Genomic DNA, 19,570 nt, shown 5'->3' on the forward strand with positions numbered 1-19,570 from the left:
TGAATTTGTATATCTTTGTGAATGAAGTAAAACATTTTTCACATGCTTATTAGTCATTTGAGGATTTATCTTATTGTTTCCTGTTTATGTCCTTTGTCCAGATTTCTAATGGGTTGTTAGGTAACTTATTATTGTGGGAGACCATTCTCCATGAGTCTCACATTTCCTTTTTTTTTTTTTTCCCTTTTTTTGAGACGGAGTCTTGCTCTGTCGCCCAGGCTGGAGTGCAGTGGTGTGATCTCGGCTCACTGAAAGCTTCACCTCCTGGGTTCACGCCATTCTCCGGCCTCTGCCTCCCGAGTAGCCGGGACTACAGGCACCCGCCATGACGTTCGGCTAATTTTTTGTATTTTTGGTAGAGATGGGGTTTCACCGTGTTAGCCAGGATGGTCTCAATCTCCTGACCTCATGATTTGCCCACCTCGGCCTCCAAAAATGCTGGGATTACAGGTGTGAGTCACCACGCCCAGCTGGGTCTCAAGTTTCTGTACATCTATAAGAGGCACCAACTGCATTTTTGTTCCAGATTATATCTTCAAGGACTTCACGCCTGTAATCCCAGCACTTTGGAAGGCTGAGGCGGATCACCTGAGGCTGGGAGTTCGAGACCAGCCTGGCCAACACAGTGAAACCCATCTCTACTAAACATACAAAAATTAGCGAGGCAGGGTGGCGTGCTCCTGTAATCCCAGCTACTCAGGAGGCTGAGGCAGGAGAACTGTATAGTGGACAGCACTGTTCCTCAGGAGCGCAGGACAGCTTTGCTGACTGTCCGGTATCATGAATACACAATGCCACCCACTGCAGCAAAGCTCACGAAGGCTTGTTTACTGCCCATAACAAAACATTGAGATCACTAAGATGAGAGTCCTCAACCTGATGTGAATCTGCTGTGTGGGCAGCATCTACCTGGGCCTCTCAGCTTCATGTCCATGGGGCTTGGGAGGCAAGGGGGAACTGACACAAATATGCTGCTCATGTTGTTGCTACATGATCATAACATTCTTTGTGTCTGACTCGATAGTTTTGTATCTTCTGCAAGCATCCATGAAACTGTGCAGGCTAACTTGCAAAGGGATAAAATTTCAGACACTTTACAGTTATTCACATGTTGATTTTCAAGTTCTCATGATATATTAAATAGGGAAAAAAATCTCAGACCATTTTTAAATGTGGACAACACTGTTCCTCAGGAGGAACAGTTCTTGATATCTACCTTTTTTTTTTTTGAGACAGAGTCTTACTCTGTTGCCCAGGCGTCATCTTGACTCACTGCAACCTTTGTCTCCCAGGTTCATCCAATTCTCCTGCCTCAGCCTGCTAAGTAGCTGGGACTACAGGTGTGTGGCACCATGGCCGGCTACTTTTTTTTGTATTTTTTGGTAGAGATTGGGTTTCACCATGTTGGCCTGGCTAGTCTCGAACTCCTGACCTCGAGAGGGCCACCTCCTTGGCCTCCCAAAGTGCTGGGATTACAGGAATGATCAACCACGCCCGGTCAATCCCTACTGATTTTTAAAGATCCCATTATAAATTAAGAAAATTGGTCTTTACATATCAGTATCTCCCCCTTCCTCATGTTGATAACTTTTTCTTTTGACTCTGATTATAATTTTTGCGGGGGATGAGGTGAGGCAACAGAATTTTAATTTTTAGGTATTTCATCAAGTTTTCTTTGAAAGGTTTTGGGTTCTGCTTAGAAAGGTATATAACCTAAGATGAAACATTGTTTCCATGTCTGATTTTTTTCTTCAACATTTAATTTTTTGATTCATCCAAAATTTATTTTAGAGTAATGAACAGTATAGAGATTTATGTTCATTTTCTCCCTCAGATGGCCAGTGAATTATCCTAATGCCATTTATTAATAATTATTTTACTCAACTAATTTAAAATACTATTTCATAAATACTAAATTTCCCATATGCTTAAGTCTATTCCTGGAGTCTGTCAAATTCGTTGTCAGTAACAAACTGTTTTAGTTACCAAGGTTTGATAATATATTTTAACATGTTGACATTCTTTTCATATAAAGTTTTTTGTTTTTTGACATAGAGTCTCGCACTGTCACCCAGGCTGGAGTGCAGTGGCCCGATCTCGGGTTCATGCCATTCTCCTGCCTCAGCCTCCGAAATAGATGGGACTACAGGTGCCTGCCACCACGCCCGGCTAATTTTTCGTATTTTTAGTAGAGATGTGGTTTCACCATGTTAACCAGGATGGTCTCGATCTCCTGATCTCATGATCCACCTGCCTTGGCCTCCCAAAGTGCTGGTATTACAGGCGTCATCATATAAAGTTTTATAGCTTGTCTAGTTTCTTCCCAATAATTCAATGGTATTTTTATTGAAACCCACAAGTGTTCACCAGTATCTGGCTCTTTTCTGATTCCTGCAGATATGAAAGACTGGAGTTCCTTGCCTCCCTGCATTCAGGTGGGGTTATGTGATTAGTCTGGCCAACTGCCAAGTGTCAGGTGATGTTTCCAGGTCAAAACATTTAGTTGCTGGATTGTGACTCCCTCCTTCTTTTCCTGCCACAGCCTCTGAGCGTGGTACTTCTTCCAGATGATGGAACTCCAAGATGGTACAGCCTCCACACCCAAAATGGGTCTAGACCTCTATGCAGACAGAGACTCCTATCAGCCCACAATGGAAATGTGGCATGACTGAGTAAGAAACTCAGTGTCAGCCAGGGAGATTTCAGGGTTAATTTCTAACTGCAGTAAACTTGGGCTGTTCTAATAGAACCATTATACTTATAGACTAACTGAAGACAGAACTGTTGTATTTATAATTCTAAGACTTTCTATTCAATAATAGGGGATGTCTTATAATTAGATAAGTTTTCTTTTTATATCTATCAAGGCTATTAAGTTTTCTTTTTTTGTTACATTTATTTCTAATTGTTATATATTTATCTTGCAATTATAACTGGGTTCTTCTATTGCATTTTCTTTTTTCTTACAAGAGAAGTAACTTTTTAAAAAGTTATATAAAATACATGTCCACTGCAAACATTTTTTTGGAACAATACATAAAGGTATAAAGAAAGAAAGTAAAAATCATTTGAAACCTCACCACTGTACATGAAAAATTATTAATAGCTTGGCAATCATCATTTCATACATCTCATATTTATATACCCACACACATATGCATGTCATTACATTTTCTACATAATTTGTATATAGGAGAGCTGCTGCTTCTTATATATTAGCATCATAACAGGTACTTTATTGAATTCTTATTGTTTCCAGTTTTTCTACTGGATTCTCTTGGGTTCTCTAGGCATATAATTGCATCATATAAAAACAAAGACAACTACTACCTCCTTTCACATTTTTATACTCTTTTAATTAATCTTGTTAATTTAGACTGGTTAAGATTTCCAGAATGATATTAAATAATAGTGGTGATACTTGTCTTATTCTTGACTTTACTGGAAATGGAAAACTTGTAATTGCTAGACTGATTCTGTCTTAGGCAGTAGTTTTCCTTCACAGGAAAAGAGCATGTAGAGAACATTCCTCAAGTTGATTTTATATACCATCCAGAGTAGCACAGTCTTGGTTAATTCAGAAGTTTATTTATGTAAACATGTCTAACTTGTTATTTCATCTTTATCACATGCAATAATAAAAGGGTATACCAACCTCTCCTGCTGACAACTTCTCTCTCACATTTTTCCAATAAATATCTTTATTTTCAGTGTTAGTGAAAAAAAGTAGCCACTCTGCAAAGTCTTCTTTTCTCATGAAACTCAAACCTTTAGAAAACTGAAGGAATTCCATTTCTTGAATCTCTGTTTGTAAATTTTCCATAAATCTAAATGTTAAAATACGAAATTAGTAAAGTAACTAGTGGCATTCAACCTTAAATATTGTAAATGGGTCTGCAAAGTACCTTCACTATTACCTACTGGGTGGCGGTCTCCTGATAGTGAGCAGGATGAAGCATTAGTGTTGTGCAAGGATTGTGGGGAGAGGGAGGATGCAGAGAAATTGATTAAGTCCAACACTGGCTTAATCAGTAACTCACCATACTCAATTTGTTTGTGTAAGTCATACCTGGCAACCTACATTTTGATAAACCTAAAGACTTAAAAAAATATGTAAAATGTTGCTTTGATACATCCAGAGAAAATACTATTCCATGGAAACTAGTTTTTTTCCAATACAGAAAAATTATCAATAATCAGATAAATTTAAAATTGAGGTGGGACACTGCTTTTAGAATGTTAATCATAATTACTACTTCCTAATATTTTTCAAATGCCAAAGTTAATCAGTGTAATCAATGGCTTGGCATCAAAAGCTTACTCTATCTAAAAACACAATCTTTTTGACAATAATACATGTCGATATGACTCAACATTCCTTTCTTATAAAAACAACATGGCACTTTGATCAAACTGTCATCAATGGCTTCCCAGGAAAGGGACAAGTTGAAAAGATATCAGATTAAAATATATCTTCTTTGAACAAGAACCCAGAAATGTTGCACTTTATTTATAACCTAAATCATGTGAAAAGTATTATCATCTCCACAAATTTTAATATGTTACAGATCCCTTTATTCACTTTTCCACATGTTAAAAGATCGGTACTGTCATGTCAAATTCAAATGAAAATATACATGGGTTGATAGAAGAGGGACATTCCAGTTCAGTGGGAGAAAAATCATCACTTAAAAAATTACTTGCTTGAAGTTCTATATTTATCCCATAAATCTTAAAAGCATGAAGGAGGAGTTTGATCTTAGACTTCTGTCTACATGGCAGGCAAGAGTTTGTTACTTAAAACATTTTCTGAATGTACTGAATACACGGATTCATCAATGCCATGTTTCTTTCTGGGTCAAAGCAGAACTTTATCTAAAATTTGAAGCACTTCGAGTTTGGACTAATAGATCAACAAAATATTTTACTGATATACTTTGCCTTTTATTTTGTTGAGTTTTCCTGCCCTGTATACTGTAATGACATTCCATTGATTTTATTAGAACTGTTAAATGTATGCTTTACTTGCAAATGAATGTACACTGAATGAGGCAAGCAGAAGATAGGGTATAAAAACATCACTAACTTGTTCCCTTCCCCTTGCTTTTTCTTTAGGCTCTATCCGAGCCTCTACCAGAGGCTGAAATATTATAAACTTAATTGCTGTTAAACTATACATTGTCTGGATTAAGCTACTTTAATCTTACCTAATTATCTACTTTTAATGAATATAAGTCCAGTTATGATGATAATCTTTTCCCTTTAAGCCTAAAATCATATTATCTTGTTATGACATGAAAGCCTGGAACATGATCTGAACATGCATATATGAATTGGAAAATTTATAGTAGATAAGGCTGCCAGACACATTGTGAACAAATTACATACTTTATAAATCAGTGGGTTAATTGGAAGCAATGGGAGAGATCTGTTTTTCCTTACTGGAATTGTTTAGGCAGTGGTGTACTGGAGCGGCTGTACAGTGGCGTACAGGCTGTGAGTCTTTCGTGCACGTCTTCCCGTCTCTGCTTTATGCTGGGGAGCTTGACGTTGGCATTTATTTATACTACTAATTGGCAAACACTACAAATCAAGGCTGTTTTTCCTGAGACAATGATTATTAAACATATTTACTAGCACACCACTGCTTCTAGACACCTCTGATTTTATAAAAACGCTTCATGAAACTCAGAAATCCTCAACTAATAATTGGCATTTCAGAACTTTTAACAATTCCAGTCCTAAAAAGTACATCAGTATCAATATCCTCCCCAATTTTTCCTGATGAGAAGACTTGAGGCCAATTTTCTTCCCTCTAACCATTATATATCTTAAGTCACAGGTTTATTTTCAGTTTAAAAAATTCATTGGAATAAAAAATGAGGTCAAGTATGCCAGACTAGAAATAAACTCAGGGATTATTTCTGGTCACTATGTTTAAGGCTAATCATGGAGCTTAAAAGAAGAGAAAAGAAATGCAGAAGAAAAATCACCAAAGAGAGTAGGAGAGAAGAGTAAAAAAGACCGGAAAAACACAACAAAATCAAAAGGCACTGATGCAGAGCGGGAAAATGCCGTCAGGAGCTGCCTGAGCAGCCCAAGAGTCAATGCTTTCCCCCAGAATAATACGTAGGTTGACAGAAAACTCAATTTTCACAATTTAAATTATCTGCTGCTTTCATAACAATAAAAGCACACCAAAATTCTGGGAGACAGAATTAAATTACACTGTGGTTTTTACTTAAATGGTTAAGTGATATTTCAGCTGGGAAATCTTTTTGATTAGTTGTGTAAGTGAAAAAACAGAAAACAAATGACAAATTTTTCTTCAACTGATGCGCTTCTCTTGATCCGTGGTAGTATCTACCGAATATGACCGTCCTTCTGGTAACCTAGTCTGGTACTTGAAAGCCCATTCAATGCACCCACCACCTACCAGGGAACTGTGGAACTCTTTCAGAAACCACATGATCACTAAAACCTTTCATGAGAAACCTGAATCTCACCTCTTCAGTTTCTAAAGTATGTGATCCTGCATCAAGTCCCTTAACCTCATCAGATTCTAGTTATAAAGAGAGGACACTAACTTGTAAAGATAGGTGAGATAACACATACGGAAAATACTTAGAAAGATGCCATGCACCATGTAAATACCTGCCAGTTGCTGTGATGGTACTGAGGATGATATGTAACTATCTTTTCATTTTCATTCTTCATGCCCAGACTTCACTTTTTCTTTCTTTCTTTTTTTAAAGACAGGGTCTCACTGTTGCCTAGGCTGGAGTGCAGTGGTGTGATCACGACTCACTGCAGCCTTGACCTCCCTGGACTCTGGTGATCCTCCCCACGTCAGCCTCCTAAGTAACTTGGCCTGCGGGTGCACACCACCACAACCATCTCTTTTGTAAAGATGAGGTTTCGCCATGTTGCCCAGGCTGCTGTCGAAGTCCTGGGCTCAAGCAATCTGCCTGCCTCGGCCTCCCAAAGTGCTGGGATTACAGGTGTGAGTCGCCGCGCCCAGCTCCAGACTCCGCTCTTAATCGCTTTCCACTTTCTCACCCACAACCTCAGCTCTAATGGGCTGCAAAAGGCCTTCTTCAAGTATGGCTTAAAGAAAACCATACTATAACTAACTGTATGTAGTGGTATTTGCACAACTTCATGGTGCACCTTTTCAACTGGGTCCTTGACCCTTACAGACACTCTTCTGCTAGCCTGGAAATGTGTCTTCTCGATTTCACATAGAGGCTATTTTACTTTCACACTCTTTTCTGTTTATCCTCAGCATACGACTTTGCCCCTGCTTCCTACAGAAACTAGAATTCATTGTTTAACAAATTCATTCATTTTCTTATTGTCACTAAAAATTGTAACAGCATCCACATGCATCCTTTTCCCCACCCTCTCCTTCCTGTCACAATGGACGGGGAGTCCCTTTTCCTGTCCATGCTGCACTCTGAATCCCACCTATATTCCTGTACTTCCTTCCCTTCAGGGACCTTGCTCCTCTAGCAATTCCCTGTCACTCCTGTATTTTCAGCCTTGGCCTCCTTACTTCGTCAGTTAAACATGTTGTAACATTATACTCCCAGAAACACAAAAGTATAAGCTCGAAATAATACATATGAAAAAATGTGGAATATCAATGATTAATTTGGCTAGTACGTTGGTGCAAGCTTTTGGAAATATTATTAGAAGCCATTTTCTGTTATTTTATGACTTAGCAAAATGTAAAAGATATCTTATGATTGCCATAAATTCCAGCCTAGCATAATTACAATTTTAACTTTAGGGACACTTTGCAATATCTAAGAAAGCTCCTGAAAATTTTCATGTTTCAAGTTTTTGTTAACTTAATTGGATTTAAAAAATTGCGTGATGGTATGACAAATTTCACAGGGCCCATAATTTATAGAAGAACTCATTTAAAAAAATTTAAAGTAAGAATTCTAAATAAAATCATTCCCACTGAAGAAAAGTAAGGTGAGAAGCAACCTTAAAAGTTAACTAGTTAGGGAATCGTAAAGAGGAGTGATATATCTCTGTGAATATAGTAATTATCAGTAATATGACAATATCAGTATTATAATAGCTTTCCTTGTTTTAAATTATGATATTTTTGGAACTTTAAAAAACACTGAGAGAGGGGTATTTTAAATATACAAGAAGAAGTACGGTTTAAAATTTTGTTGAAAAAAATTGTTCTAGAGAGCTTAAACGACTCAGTGTAGCTATCAGGTAAACTGGGATTAGTGGGATTAGGATATAATTCAGAAACTTAGATTTCGGTTTTTTGGTTTTTTTTTTTTTGAGACAGAGTCTCACCCTGTTGCCCAGGCTGGAGTGCAGTGGCGCAATCTCGGCTCACTGCAACCTCTGCTGCCCGGGTTCAAGCACTTCTCTTAACTCGGCCTCCCAAGTAGTTGGGATTACAGGTGCCTGCCACCTCACCTGGCTAATTTTTGTATTTTTAGTAGAGATGGGGTTTCACCATGCTGGCCAGGCTGGCCTTGAACTCCTGACCTCGTGATCCACCCGTCTCGGCCTCCCAAAGTGCTGGGATACAGGTACGAGCCACCGCGCCCGGCCAGATTTAATGTTCTTTTCTCTTTCTTTCTCTCGCTCTTTTTTTTTTTTCTTGAGAGAGTCTCACTGTGTCACCCAGGCTGAAGTGCAGGAGGCACTTGGATTTTCATGCATTCTTCTTCATTCATTAAATCTAATCAATCACTGAGCCCTACAATTTTATCTCCTAACTGTGTCTGGAAATCTTTTCCACTTCAAAATCCTTATTGCCACTACACTAGTTCAAGGCTCTTCTTTCTTTTCTTTTCTTTTTTTTTGAGACAGAGTTTTGCTCTGTCACCCAGGCTGAAGTGCAGTGGCACGATCTCGGCTCACTGCAAACTCTGCCTCCCGGGTTCACGTCTTCTCCTGCCTCAGCCTCCCGAGTAGCTGGGACTACAGGCGCCGCCACCATGCCCGGCTAATTTATTTTTGTATTTTTAGTAGAGATGGAGTTTCACCGTGTTAGCCAGGATGGTCTCATCTCCTGACCTCGTGATCCGCCACCTCGGCCTTCCAAAGTGCTGGAATTACAGGCGTGAGCCACTGCGCCCGTCCCGAGGCTCTTACTTCTTTTCTGGAATATCTGAATGGTCTTCTCTCTCATAAAACCTATCCTTTACTATGCTGCCAGAGTGATGAGCACATCTGACCAAATATCCTTCACGTAGCCTTCTTCAGGGCCTCTCATCACTGAGTTAATCAACAAGCTACCTCTATCTTATGGTGTATAAAACCGTCACACAGGTAAGCACGTACTTCCCAGCCTCCGTTCTCCTCACCTTACGCTTACTGCTTTATCAACTCTACTGCTTCTCACTCCCTTTACAAACCACACACTTTCACGCCTCTACGTCTTTGCTCCTGCTGTGTTATCATTCCCATTCCCTCAAATGCCTCCCTGCCCAAACCACTTCTGCCTGTTAATCGCTGCTAGTTTGTCAAGATTCAGCTTCGTGTTTCTTCCGGAAAGCCTTCCCTGATCACCGAGCCCCACCTTCACCACAGGGCACACTAAGTGACTCCGTGCTACCCAGATACCCTATTTACCGAAGAAAGCACTGACCACAATGTGTTTACATGTTTTTCTGCATGGCTACTAGTTTCCAGAAGGTACTATCCTAGTGTTTGAGGGGTAATTTGACACATAACAACATATATCACATTCCATAAATCTTTATTGAACTAGATTCAGCTGAATAAGACGCAGGTCTCCTGCCTCCCAAGTCAGTGTTTTCCCCACTGTTCTGTACTGCTTTTTGGTATTTGTTTTAAGACTGTGGTTAGTGGAGTAGCACAGGGAGGCGCACTGTCTCACTGTGCATGGAATTATTAGCATTGGGAAGACAGTAGACAGGACACTGTATTTTAATGTTTACAATAATCATATAAGGTAAGCATTGTTATGTCCACTTTTTAGATAAAGAAATGAGCTTAGGGAGGTTAAATAAGTACTTAAAACTAATGTTAGTATAAAGCTTTACTGGAACATGTCATGTCTATTTCTTAATGTACTGTTTATGGCTGCTCTCACACTGCAACCATGGAGCTGTGTAGTTGTGACAGAGACCATATTTACTCTTTAGGCCTTTGCAGAAAATGTTTGCCAACCCTTGTGCTAGAGAATGAGAGACTACATGAAGCAGAGCTGAGGTGTCCCAGTTGAGACCATCTTAGAAAAGCCAGCAGCCAGCGAACCCATTAGCAGACTGCAAATGCAAGAGTACAGTCAAGATCAGCCAATCCTGTTCCAATCGGGAGAACTGCCCAACCAACTCAAAGACTCATGAAAATGACAAATGGTTGTTGTTTTAGTTGGGTTGGTTTGTTTTGCCTAACGAACAACTGATTGCTAGGGGCATGGTTCTTTGCTGCAGACAATAAGTTACTAAAAAGAATTACTGTATTCTATGAAACAGATATTACTTTCTATAATAAGTTAGAATATTTTGTGCATACTAATTTTAGTTTCTATTTCATAGGTTTAGTTCTCAGAGATAAATACTATACAGATCCACAAAATCCACAAACAGTATTTTAGTTTTATGATCTGCAGTTCTGGGAAATGAATATATTCTGTTTCTCTTTATTTCTTACTCATAAAATTTCCCTAAATGAATGTAAATATTTGCATTTACCTTCGAAATTCTTTATAATGAAGTTTTCTTTGTCCTCTTTTTCCAAAGAAACGCATCTGAAGAGTTGTGTTAATTTCAGGTTCTTTCACTGTTGCTTCCTATTAAAAAGTTACAATAATTTAAAATAATTATAAATAAGAGAAATAGAATCTGTAGAGTAATATTTTAGAACTCTTAGAATAATACCCAGAAAGGATTCTTCTTACAACACCACCAACACCAACAACAAAATTTATAAAAGAGGGATAGAGCCATTTCTTCTGTTATTTTGCATAACACTCCATAACCATCGTTGCTAAATAGGCAAGAAACAGTAAGGGCTAAAATACTCAAGGTGGACTTCAGCATGAGACAAGATCTTAGATCAGGCCAAAAAGTAAGTTTACAATAGTGAAATAAATGTTAATTCAAAATACGATCTCTAGGCCTTTATTAATGAAGCAGGACTGAGAGAGTTAAAGCAAGAAAGTCTTTGAGCTTTTGTTGAATGTTGGAAATACTTGCAAAACACTTTGCTTTTTTTTTTTAATTCTTCAGAGCGCCACTGCACTCTAGCCTGGGAGACTGAGTGAGGCTCTGTCTCAAAAAAAAAAAAAAAAGACATTTTTACATATATTAACTTAAAAAAGAGGAGTGTGGAACAATGTATAGCATGTTATTGCTTATATTAAAACATATAAGCATAGAAAAAATAACATAGATGTATCGATTTACTTATTTACATGTATACTTATATATGCATAAAAATCTCTGAAGAATACAAAATACAAGAAACAAAACGCTTTTCCTAATTATAAAATTAACAGGTGAGAATTTCATTAAACGTAGTAAGTGAGGCAGATTCGCACATTCTTAATTCTTTTTTTTTTTTTTTTTTTTTGAGACGGAGTCTTGCTCTGTCGCTCAGGCTGGAGTGAGTGGCCGGATCTCAGCTCACTGCAAGCTCCACCTCCCGGGTTTACGCCATTCTCCTGCCTCAGCCTCCCAAGTAGCTGGGACTACAGGCGCCGCCACCTCGCCCGGCTAGTTTTTTTTTTTTATATTTTTAGTAGAGACGGGGTTTCACCATGTTCGCCAGGATGGTCTCGATCTCCTGACTTCGTGATCCTCCCGTCTCGGCCTCCCAAAGTGCTGGGATTACAGGCTTGAGCCACTGCGCCCGGCCACATTCTTAATTCTTTAATAAAATAACAAAACTGCTAAAAAAACAAACAAAAAAACCATCGGCAACCAAATAATAAAAGCGGGTACAAGCTTAAGCCACAAATTTTGAAAAAGAGCAGTCAGAGAAACACTAGACTCAGGTGTGGGACAGTCTAGTGTGTCTCCTAATCCTACCACCACCCCCAACCCTGCTTCTCAGAAGTAGAAGGGGGATGTCAGATTACTGCCTTAGGAGGAAGTCATCAAAACCTTCAATTCTGCGATAAGTAGATGAACAGGGTGAGAAGACAACCCTGAGACAAGTCATGGCAAACTCTTCAGAAGAAGCTCCTCCCTGGAGCTTGGTGGGACTTGAGCAGAGTGAAGAAGGGCTTCCAGGGCTTCTATCTTTCAGGGCACTATGTTAAACTGAGGGAATAGTCAGAATGGGGTATACCTTGGAGGGTGGAGTGGGCTGTGGTCTGGGACATTTTAACAGAATCACAGAGAGACAGTGGAGTCTAGGTGCTCTAGTAAGGGTTACATTTAGACCAGGGAACTCCCTTCTCTCCTTTAGTATGCAAAATGGTGGAGCAAAATGCATCCCCTGCAGCTCAGGGGAAAAGATAAATTAGTTCTAGCTAGGGTGGGAAGAGTATTAAGGAGACTCTCATTCGTGCTCTACCAGAGCAGAGAGGCTCTGGACAGAGCATGAGCATGAGGAAAATGTAAGGCATGACAACTATACAAAGACACTGTAGCAAGAAATAGCAAAAGAACAAATCAGGCAAAAGGCACAAAAACCCAGTCTAGAAGAACTGATAACCCAAGGAACAAATGAGTATTCCTCACGAGACCTTTAAAGAAACTACCTTTTTATGTTGAGATAACCACAGATTTCACACATGCAATGCTAAGTAAGAAACAATACAAAAAGATCCTCTGCCTTTGCTCAGGATCCTCCAATGGAAGCATCTTACACAACTATGATAAAATATCACAACTTCACAGTCAACATACAGAATATTCCTTCACCACAAGGATCCCTCAGGTTGCTTTTATAGCCACATCAGCTTTCCTGCAGCTCCCACCCTCTGACAACTATTAATGAATTCTCCATTTCCATAATGTTGTCATTTCAAACATATTATATAAATAGAATCATACAGTTTGTAACTTTTAAGTACTGGCATTTTTTTTTTTTCCTCAGCATAATTCTCTGGAGACTCATTCAGGTTGCTGTATCTTTTGCCATATCAATTGTGTTTCTTCTTATTGCAGAGCAGTATTTCATGGTAATGGAGTCCCACAGTTTATTCACCAAAAGGTATCTAGATTGTTTCCAGTTTGGGCTGGATGCTGCCAAATTGAGCTGCTAAGAACATCTGTGTACGAACATAGGTTTTAATCTCTCTGGGGTAAAATCCCAGGAGCACAATCACATTTTCCAGAGTGGTGGTTTTACATTCCCACTAGCAATGAGTGATTCAGTTTCTCTGCATCCTTGCAACCATTCAGTGTGTCAGTGGTTTGTTTTTAGTCATTTGGAAGGTTGTATATCTCTCTATGGTTTTAATTTGCATTGCACTAATGATTAAAGGTGCTGAGTATCCTTTTATGTGCTTGTTTTTGCCTATTTTCTTTGGAGAAATATTAGAAGTCCTTTGTCTTGTTTTTAATTGGGTTGTTAATCACTTTGTTGTTGAACTGTAAGAAGAGTTCTTTATATATACTGATAGTAGACCCTTATTAGAGATGTGATTTGCAAGCATCTTCTTCCATTACGTTATCTTTTCACACTCTTGATTGTGTCCTCTGATGAACACAAATTTTTAATTTTTTCTTTTTTTTTTTTTTTGAGATGGATTCTCACTCTGTCACCCAGGCTGGAGTGCAGTGGCTTGATCTAGGCTCCCTGTGAGCTCCGCCTCCTGGGTTCACGCCATTCTCCTGCCTCAGTCTCCTGAGTAGTTGGGACTACAGGTGCCCGCCACCAGGCCCGACTAATTTTTTGTATTTTTAGTAGAGACAGGGTTTCACCGTGTTAGCCAGGATGGTCTCGATCTCCTGACCTCGTGATCTACCCCTCAGCCTCCCAAAGTGACAAATTTTTAATTTTGATGACATCCAATATATCTACTTTTTCTTCTGTTGCTTGTGATTGTAGAAATCATTATCTAAGAAACTGTTGCCAAATCCAGTGCCATGAAGCTTTGCTCTTATGTCTTCTTCTAAGAGTTCTGTAAGTTTAGCTTTTACATCCATTTCAATTAATTTTTATATGGTGTGAGATAGGAATCCAACTTTATTCTTTTACACATAGATATCCAGTTGTGCCAGCAACATTTGCTGAAGAAATTTTCACTACTTTTTGAAAATTGTAAATGGTATTATATTTAAAATTTTAGTGTCCCCGGTGTTCACTGATAGTATATACACATGTGACTGATTTTTGTACATTTTTCTTGTACCTGATGACCTTCCTAAAATCAATTATTAGCTCTAGAAGTTTTGTTTTGTGATTTTTTTTGCAGATTCCTTGGGAGTTTCTACAGAGACAATGCCATCTATGAAAAGAGACTGTTTCATTTCTAACTTTCCAGTCAGTAGGCCTTTTATTTCCTTGTCTTGCCTTATTGAAGTGGCTAGAACTTTCAACACTGTATTGAACAAGAGTAGCAAGAATGAACATCCTTGCCTTGCTCCTGATGTTAGCAGAAAATAATTCGGTCTTTCATCAATAAGTATGTTACCTGCAGGTTTTTTGTAGATGCTCTTTACCAAGTTCAATGCCCACCTCCATGCCCTATTTGTTTTAACCAGTGCTTTTTAAAAAAGTACGGGCGGGGCACAGTAGCTCACACCTGTAATCCCAGCAATCTGGGAGGCCGAGGTGGGCGGATCACGTGAGGTCAGGAGTTTGAGACCAGCCTGACCAACATGGTGAAATCCTGTCTCTACTAAATACAAAAAATTAGCTGGGTGTGGGTGGCATGCGCCTGTAATCCCAGCTTCTTGGGACGCAGAGGCAGGAGAATCGCTTGAACTGGGAAGGTGAAGGTGAAGGTTGCAGTGAGCCAAGATCGCGCCACTGCACTCTAGCCTGGGAGACTGAGTGAGACTCTGTATCTCAAAAAAAAAAAAGACATTTTTACATATATTAACTTAAAAAAGAAGAGTGTGGAACAATGTATAGTATGTTACTGCTTATATTAAAACAGAAAAAATAATATGGATGTATCTACTTATTTACATGTATACTTATATATTCATAAAAATCTCTCTGAAGAATACACAAGAAACTGAAAAGCACTAATTGCCCAGGGAGGAGAACTGTGTGACTGGGAGGGAAATTCTGTTCTACCTACACACTCCTGTGCACCACCTGAGTTCAGGAACATGTAAATATAGTACATATATTTAAAATACAGTCATATATTGCTGAGAAATGCATTGTTAAGTGATTGTCACTGTGCGAACATCAGAGTGTACTTACACAAACCTTGATGGCATACCCCACTGCACACCTCTGCTATACAGTGTAGCCTATTGTTCAGACCACCACGTATATGCAGTCTGCTGTTGACTGTAAAGTTATGTGGTGCATGACTATTAAAAAAATTAAATTGCTGATACCAAATCTATTGGTAACTACTGGGACTATCTGAACAAACAGAATAGAGTAGCTATGATAAATATCAATTGTTTGGAAATCATCTGTACATACCTGACATCCAGTTTCATTAGTATTCACTGTCATCATGTCATCTTGTTTACTTATGATCTTCTGCAGCTATAAAGATTGCAAACATGAGTTTACATGTGTGCCTACCAGATTTTTCAAAACAACCTAAAAAACAGATGCCAACTTGTTGTTGTTATAAAATATATACTAGTTGTTTGCTAAATATTGACTTAAATTCTTTCTAATCATAACTCCTAGTATCTTTTTCTCTTAGACAATGTAAGAATCAAAGGACAAAAGAGATAACAAAAGTATTAACAGTATTATTACTACAATTTTCTACTAAGAAAGCTAGCTTATTTAATAGATACATGTTCTTAGGCAGCACTCTATAAGAACTTCAAGATTATGCTGTCCTTTCAAGAGAATTTTTATTCATAATTAGTTGTATCACTAGTTTATGGCAACATTTTCAAGCAAATAGGTTTTTTTTTTTTTCTTTTGAGACAGAGTCTCGCTCTGTCACCCAGGCTGGAGTGCAGTGGCATGATCTCTGCTCACTGCAAGCTCCGCCTCCCGGCTTCACGCCATTCTCCAGCCTCAGCCTCCCGAGTAGCTGGGACTACAGGCACCTGCCACCACGCCCAGCTAATTTTTTGTATTTTTAGTAGAGACGGTGTTTCACCGTGTTAGCCAGGATGGTTTCGATCTCCTGACCTCGTGATCCACCCGCCTCAGCCTCCCAAAGTGCTGGGATTACAGGTGTGAGCCACTGTGCCCGGCCTATAGTTTTTAAAAAGCTATTTATTTCATACACATAGTCTTCCTTTTCCCTTTATGCATTTAAAAACCATTAAAATAATTTAAAGACTTACATTTCTACTAATTAGGATGTTGTAAATAGTACTTTGAAATTGAGTACATTAAAAAACCTACCTGCCTTTCAGAATCATTTGTATCAATCCTCATATGGAAAGCAAATTTAAAAAAGAAAGCATTTTAAAAGAATCAGATATAGACAAAATCCCAAACTATGGATTCAAATCAATTAGGAGACAAATCTCTATCCATTTTTTTCTAGGCTATTTAACAGTTTGAAAACTGCTGCAATTAATTCCATATTAATTATTTGGAATTTAGCTATTTCTTTCTTTTTTTTTTTTTTTTTGAGATGGAGTCTCGCTCTGTCGCCCAGGCTGGAGTGCAGTGGCAGGACCTCAGCTCACTGCAAGCTCCGCCTCCCGGGTTTACGCCATTCTCCTGCCTCAGCCTCCCGAGTAGCTGGGACTACAGGCGCCCGCCACCTCGCCCGGCTAGTTTTTTGTATTTTTTATTAGAAGCGGGGTTTCACCGTGTTAGCCAGGATGGTCTCGATCTCCTGACCTCGTGATCTGTCCATCTCGGCCTCCCAAAGTGCTGGGATTACAGGCTTGAGCCACCGCGCCCGGCGAATTTAGCTATTTCTATTATGTTTGTTTTAGGCAAGTGGTTTATTTCTAGTTCTCTAAATCTCTCAGCCAGTTTTCAATGCCCCCCTTTCCCCTACTTATTTATTTTAGGGAAAAAAGTTAAAAAGCTTTATATCTATTTTGCCTTTTATTTTAAAAGTTGACAATCAAATGGTATAATGCCAAATTCAATATCCAAACATTTCTCCCTGTGCTTATTCCCCTAGAACCTCTTAAAAATTTTTATTACAGAAAATTTCATAAGTCAAATGAACATAATTCTACAATAAGTCACCATATAAACATTATTTATCTTCAATAATTATCAGTATTCTGCCATTCCTGGCTCATCTGTACCTCTGCCTGCTCCCTGTCCCCCTCCCAATTATTATTTACAGCTCTTCAGGAAAAATTACATATATTAAAATGTACAAATATCAGCCATACAATTTTGACAAAGTTTCTTTGTGTCTCTTCCCAGTCAATCCTGGTTTCTCTTTTATTCTTGTTCCCACAGAGACAGTTCTGTTTTCCCCACCTAAATTAGTTTCTCCTAGTTTAGAAACTGAAATCAAATTAAATAGTATGTATTCTTTTGTATCCACCTGCTTTCACTCAGCATAATGGTCTTGAGATTCACCCATGTTGTTTGCCTGTCAGTAGTCTGCTGCCATTTACTGTTGCGTTTTATTACATTTTATGAATACAGCACTATTTATTCATTCACCTGTTGATAGATGTTTTCATGGCTCCAGTTTTTGACTACTGTGAATCAAAATGCCACAAACATCTTTTACAACTCAATTTTGTGGATGTGAGTTTTAACGTTTTTTTGGATAACAGATCTGTTTAACTGTATAAGAAACTGCCAAACTATTTTCCAAAGTGAATTCTGGTTCCTTCACATTCTCACCAACATTTGATGTGACCAGTCTTTTTAATTTTGGTCATTCTCTTAAGCGTAGTAGTATGTCGTTGTGGTTTTAACTTGCATTTCCCTGATAACTCATGTAAAAGGTATCTACGTTTATTTAAAAATAACTCTAGCAGGTGTATTTAGTATGACAAAACTATAATGCTACTATATTAAGTGTGCAGTCCTTCCCACCAATATGAAAGCAACGTGAAATAAAGGACCACCTAAGAGCAACCGACACCAGGAAACAGACCTGTCATTAATCTACTGTTCAGAGAGACTGCACTCAAACCCTGGCATGTATCCCACATAAGCACATGTACCATTGATCAAGGTAAAGATTAAATGGATTAACCATTACTGGCTTTGATCACGGTTGGTATTTTTTATTATTAGCTGACAGAGAACAGCTCACACAGACAGTTGCTATTTTATGAGTTCTTGGGATAAAGAAGTAAGCAACACACTTACTAACACAGTTTTCAGATCTGAATGTTAATAAAACATGAACATTCACAAAACACAAAAGTAACAAAGTGAGGCAATCTGTATTTTAGGACATCTTCACAAGGCTTTTATTACCATACTTCATTATTACTTTTACATTTGCTACTCAAATCACTTTGTTACATTTGTATTTTAGGTATTAAAGTGATTCTCATTACTTTTCTAGTACATATATGGTGGGGAAAACAATAAATAAAGTCTACTAGGAAAACATTTAGATAAGCTAAGATAAATCCCTGCTTTTTAAATATGCTTTTTTGATGTTAAAACAACTATTTGGTTCTTTGAAGAAAATTTCAAATATAAGACGCTACATACAGCCAGGCACAGTGGCTCAAGCCTGCAATCCCAGCACTTTGAGAGGCCGACATGGATGGTCACCTGAGGTCAGGAGTTCGAGACCAGCCTGGCCAACATGGTGAAACCCTGTCTCTGCTAAAAATACAAAAATTAGCCGGGCACAGTGGCACATGCCTGTAATCCCAGCTACTCGGGAGGCCGAGGCAGGAGAATCGCTTGAATCCGGAAGGCGGAGGTTGTAGTGAGCCGAGATTATGCCACTGCACCACTCCAGCCTGGGTGACAGAGCGAGGCTCCGTCTACACACACACACACACACACACACACACACACACATACACACACACTACATACTTAGGTTTACTAATACAAAGACCATGGAAGTGAAATAACTATTGAAATAATTAATGTAAATGTAGTTTTTCCTCTTCAATGCTTTTTTTTTTTTTTTTAAATGACATGCTGTATCAGCTCTATGGGTAATCAAGTTTAGTGGCTCATTTCTACGATGAGCACAAAGAATCTTCTTTCATGTTTACAATGGTGACCTTTATATACTTAAAAACAAAACCAATGATTTATCTTTACATATTCTTTTTGATATTTTCTTAATTCATGAGGTGATCATAAAACAATTTTCCAACATTTATGGAGATATCTGTGGTATTCAGAAATTGTTCCATAGATTCAGCATGTTAAGCTATTGTGTGAAAAAATGTATCGGAAAGAATTTTAAAGTGGGTGTGCAGAACAATTTCAGGTGTAGAGGCTGTAGGTACAATAAGGACTGTACAGTAAAAGGCACATCAATGTAGCCCCGTGAAAACAACAACAATATGCCTTCTATTGCCTTTTTTCATGTTCAGTT

The 19,570-nt window shown here is 38.5% G+C and overlaps 1 protein-coding gene across 4 annotated transcripts in view; it reads right to left on the reverse strand.

The window, feature by feature from the left end:
- MICU2 (mitochondrial calcium uptake 2) overlaps positions 1-19,570 on the reverse strand; it is a 107,250-nt gene that overhangs the window by 8,239 nt on the left and 79,441 nt on the right. For 3 of the 4 annotated variants that reach the window (XM_050766491.1, XM_050766492.1, XM_050766494.1), the window contains 3 exons: positions 15,574-15,639; positions 10,704-10,801; positions 3,656-3,827 (listed from right to left, as the gene is read on the reverse strand). In XM_050766491.1, coding sequence (XP_050622448.1) covers positions 3,656-3,827; positions 10,704-10,801; positions 15,574-15,639 — 336 coding nt within the window. The remainder of the gene's footprint in view (positions 1-3,655; positions 3,828-10,703; positions 10,802-15,573; positions 15,640-19,570) is intronic. The other variant, XM_050766493.1, reaches the window with a different exon arrangement.

Source organism: Macaca thibetana, chromosome 17 (assembly GCF_024542745.1).
Source record: "Macaca thibetana thibetana isolate TM-01 chromosome 17, ASM2454274v1, whole genome shotgun sequence".
NCBI classification, from domain to species: Eukaryota; Metazoa; Chordata; class Mammalia; order Primates; family Cercopithecidae; genus Macaca; species Macaca thibetana.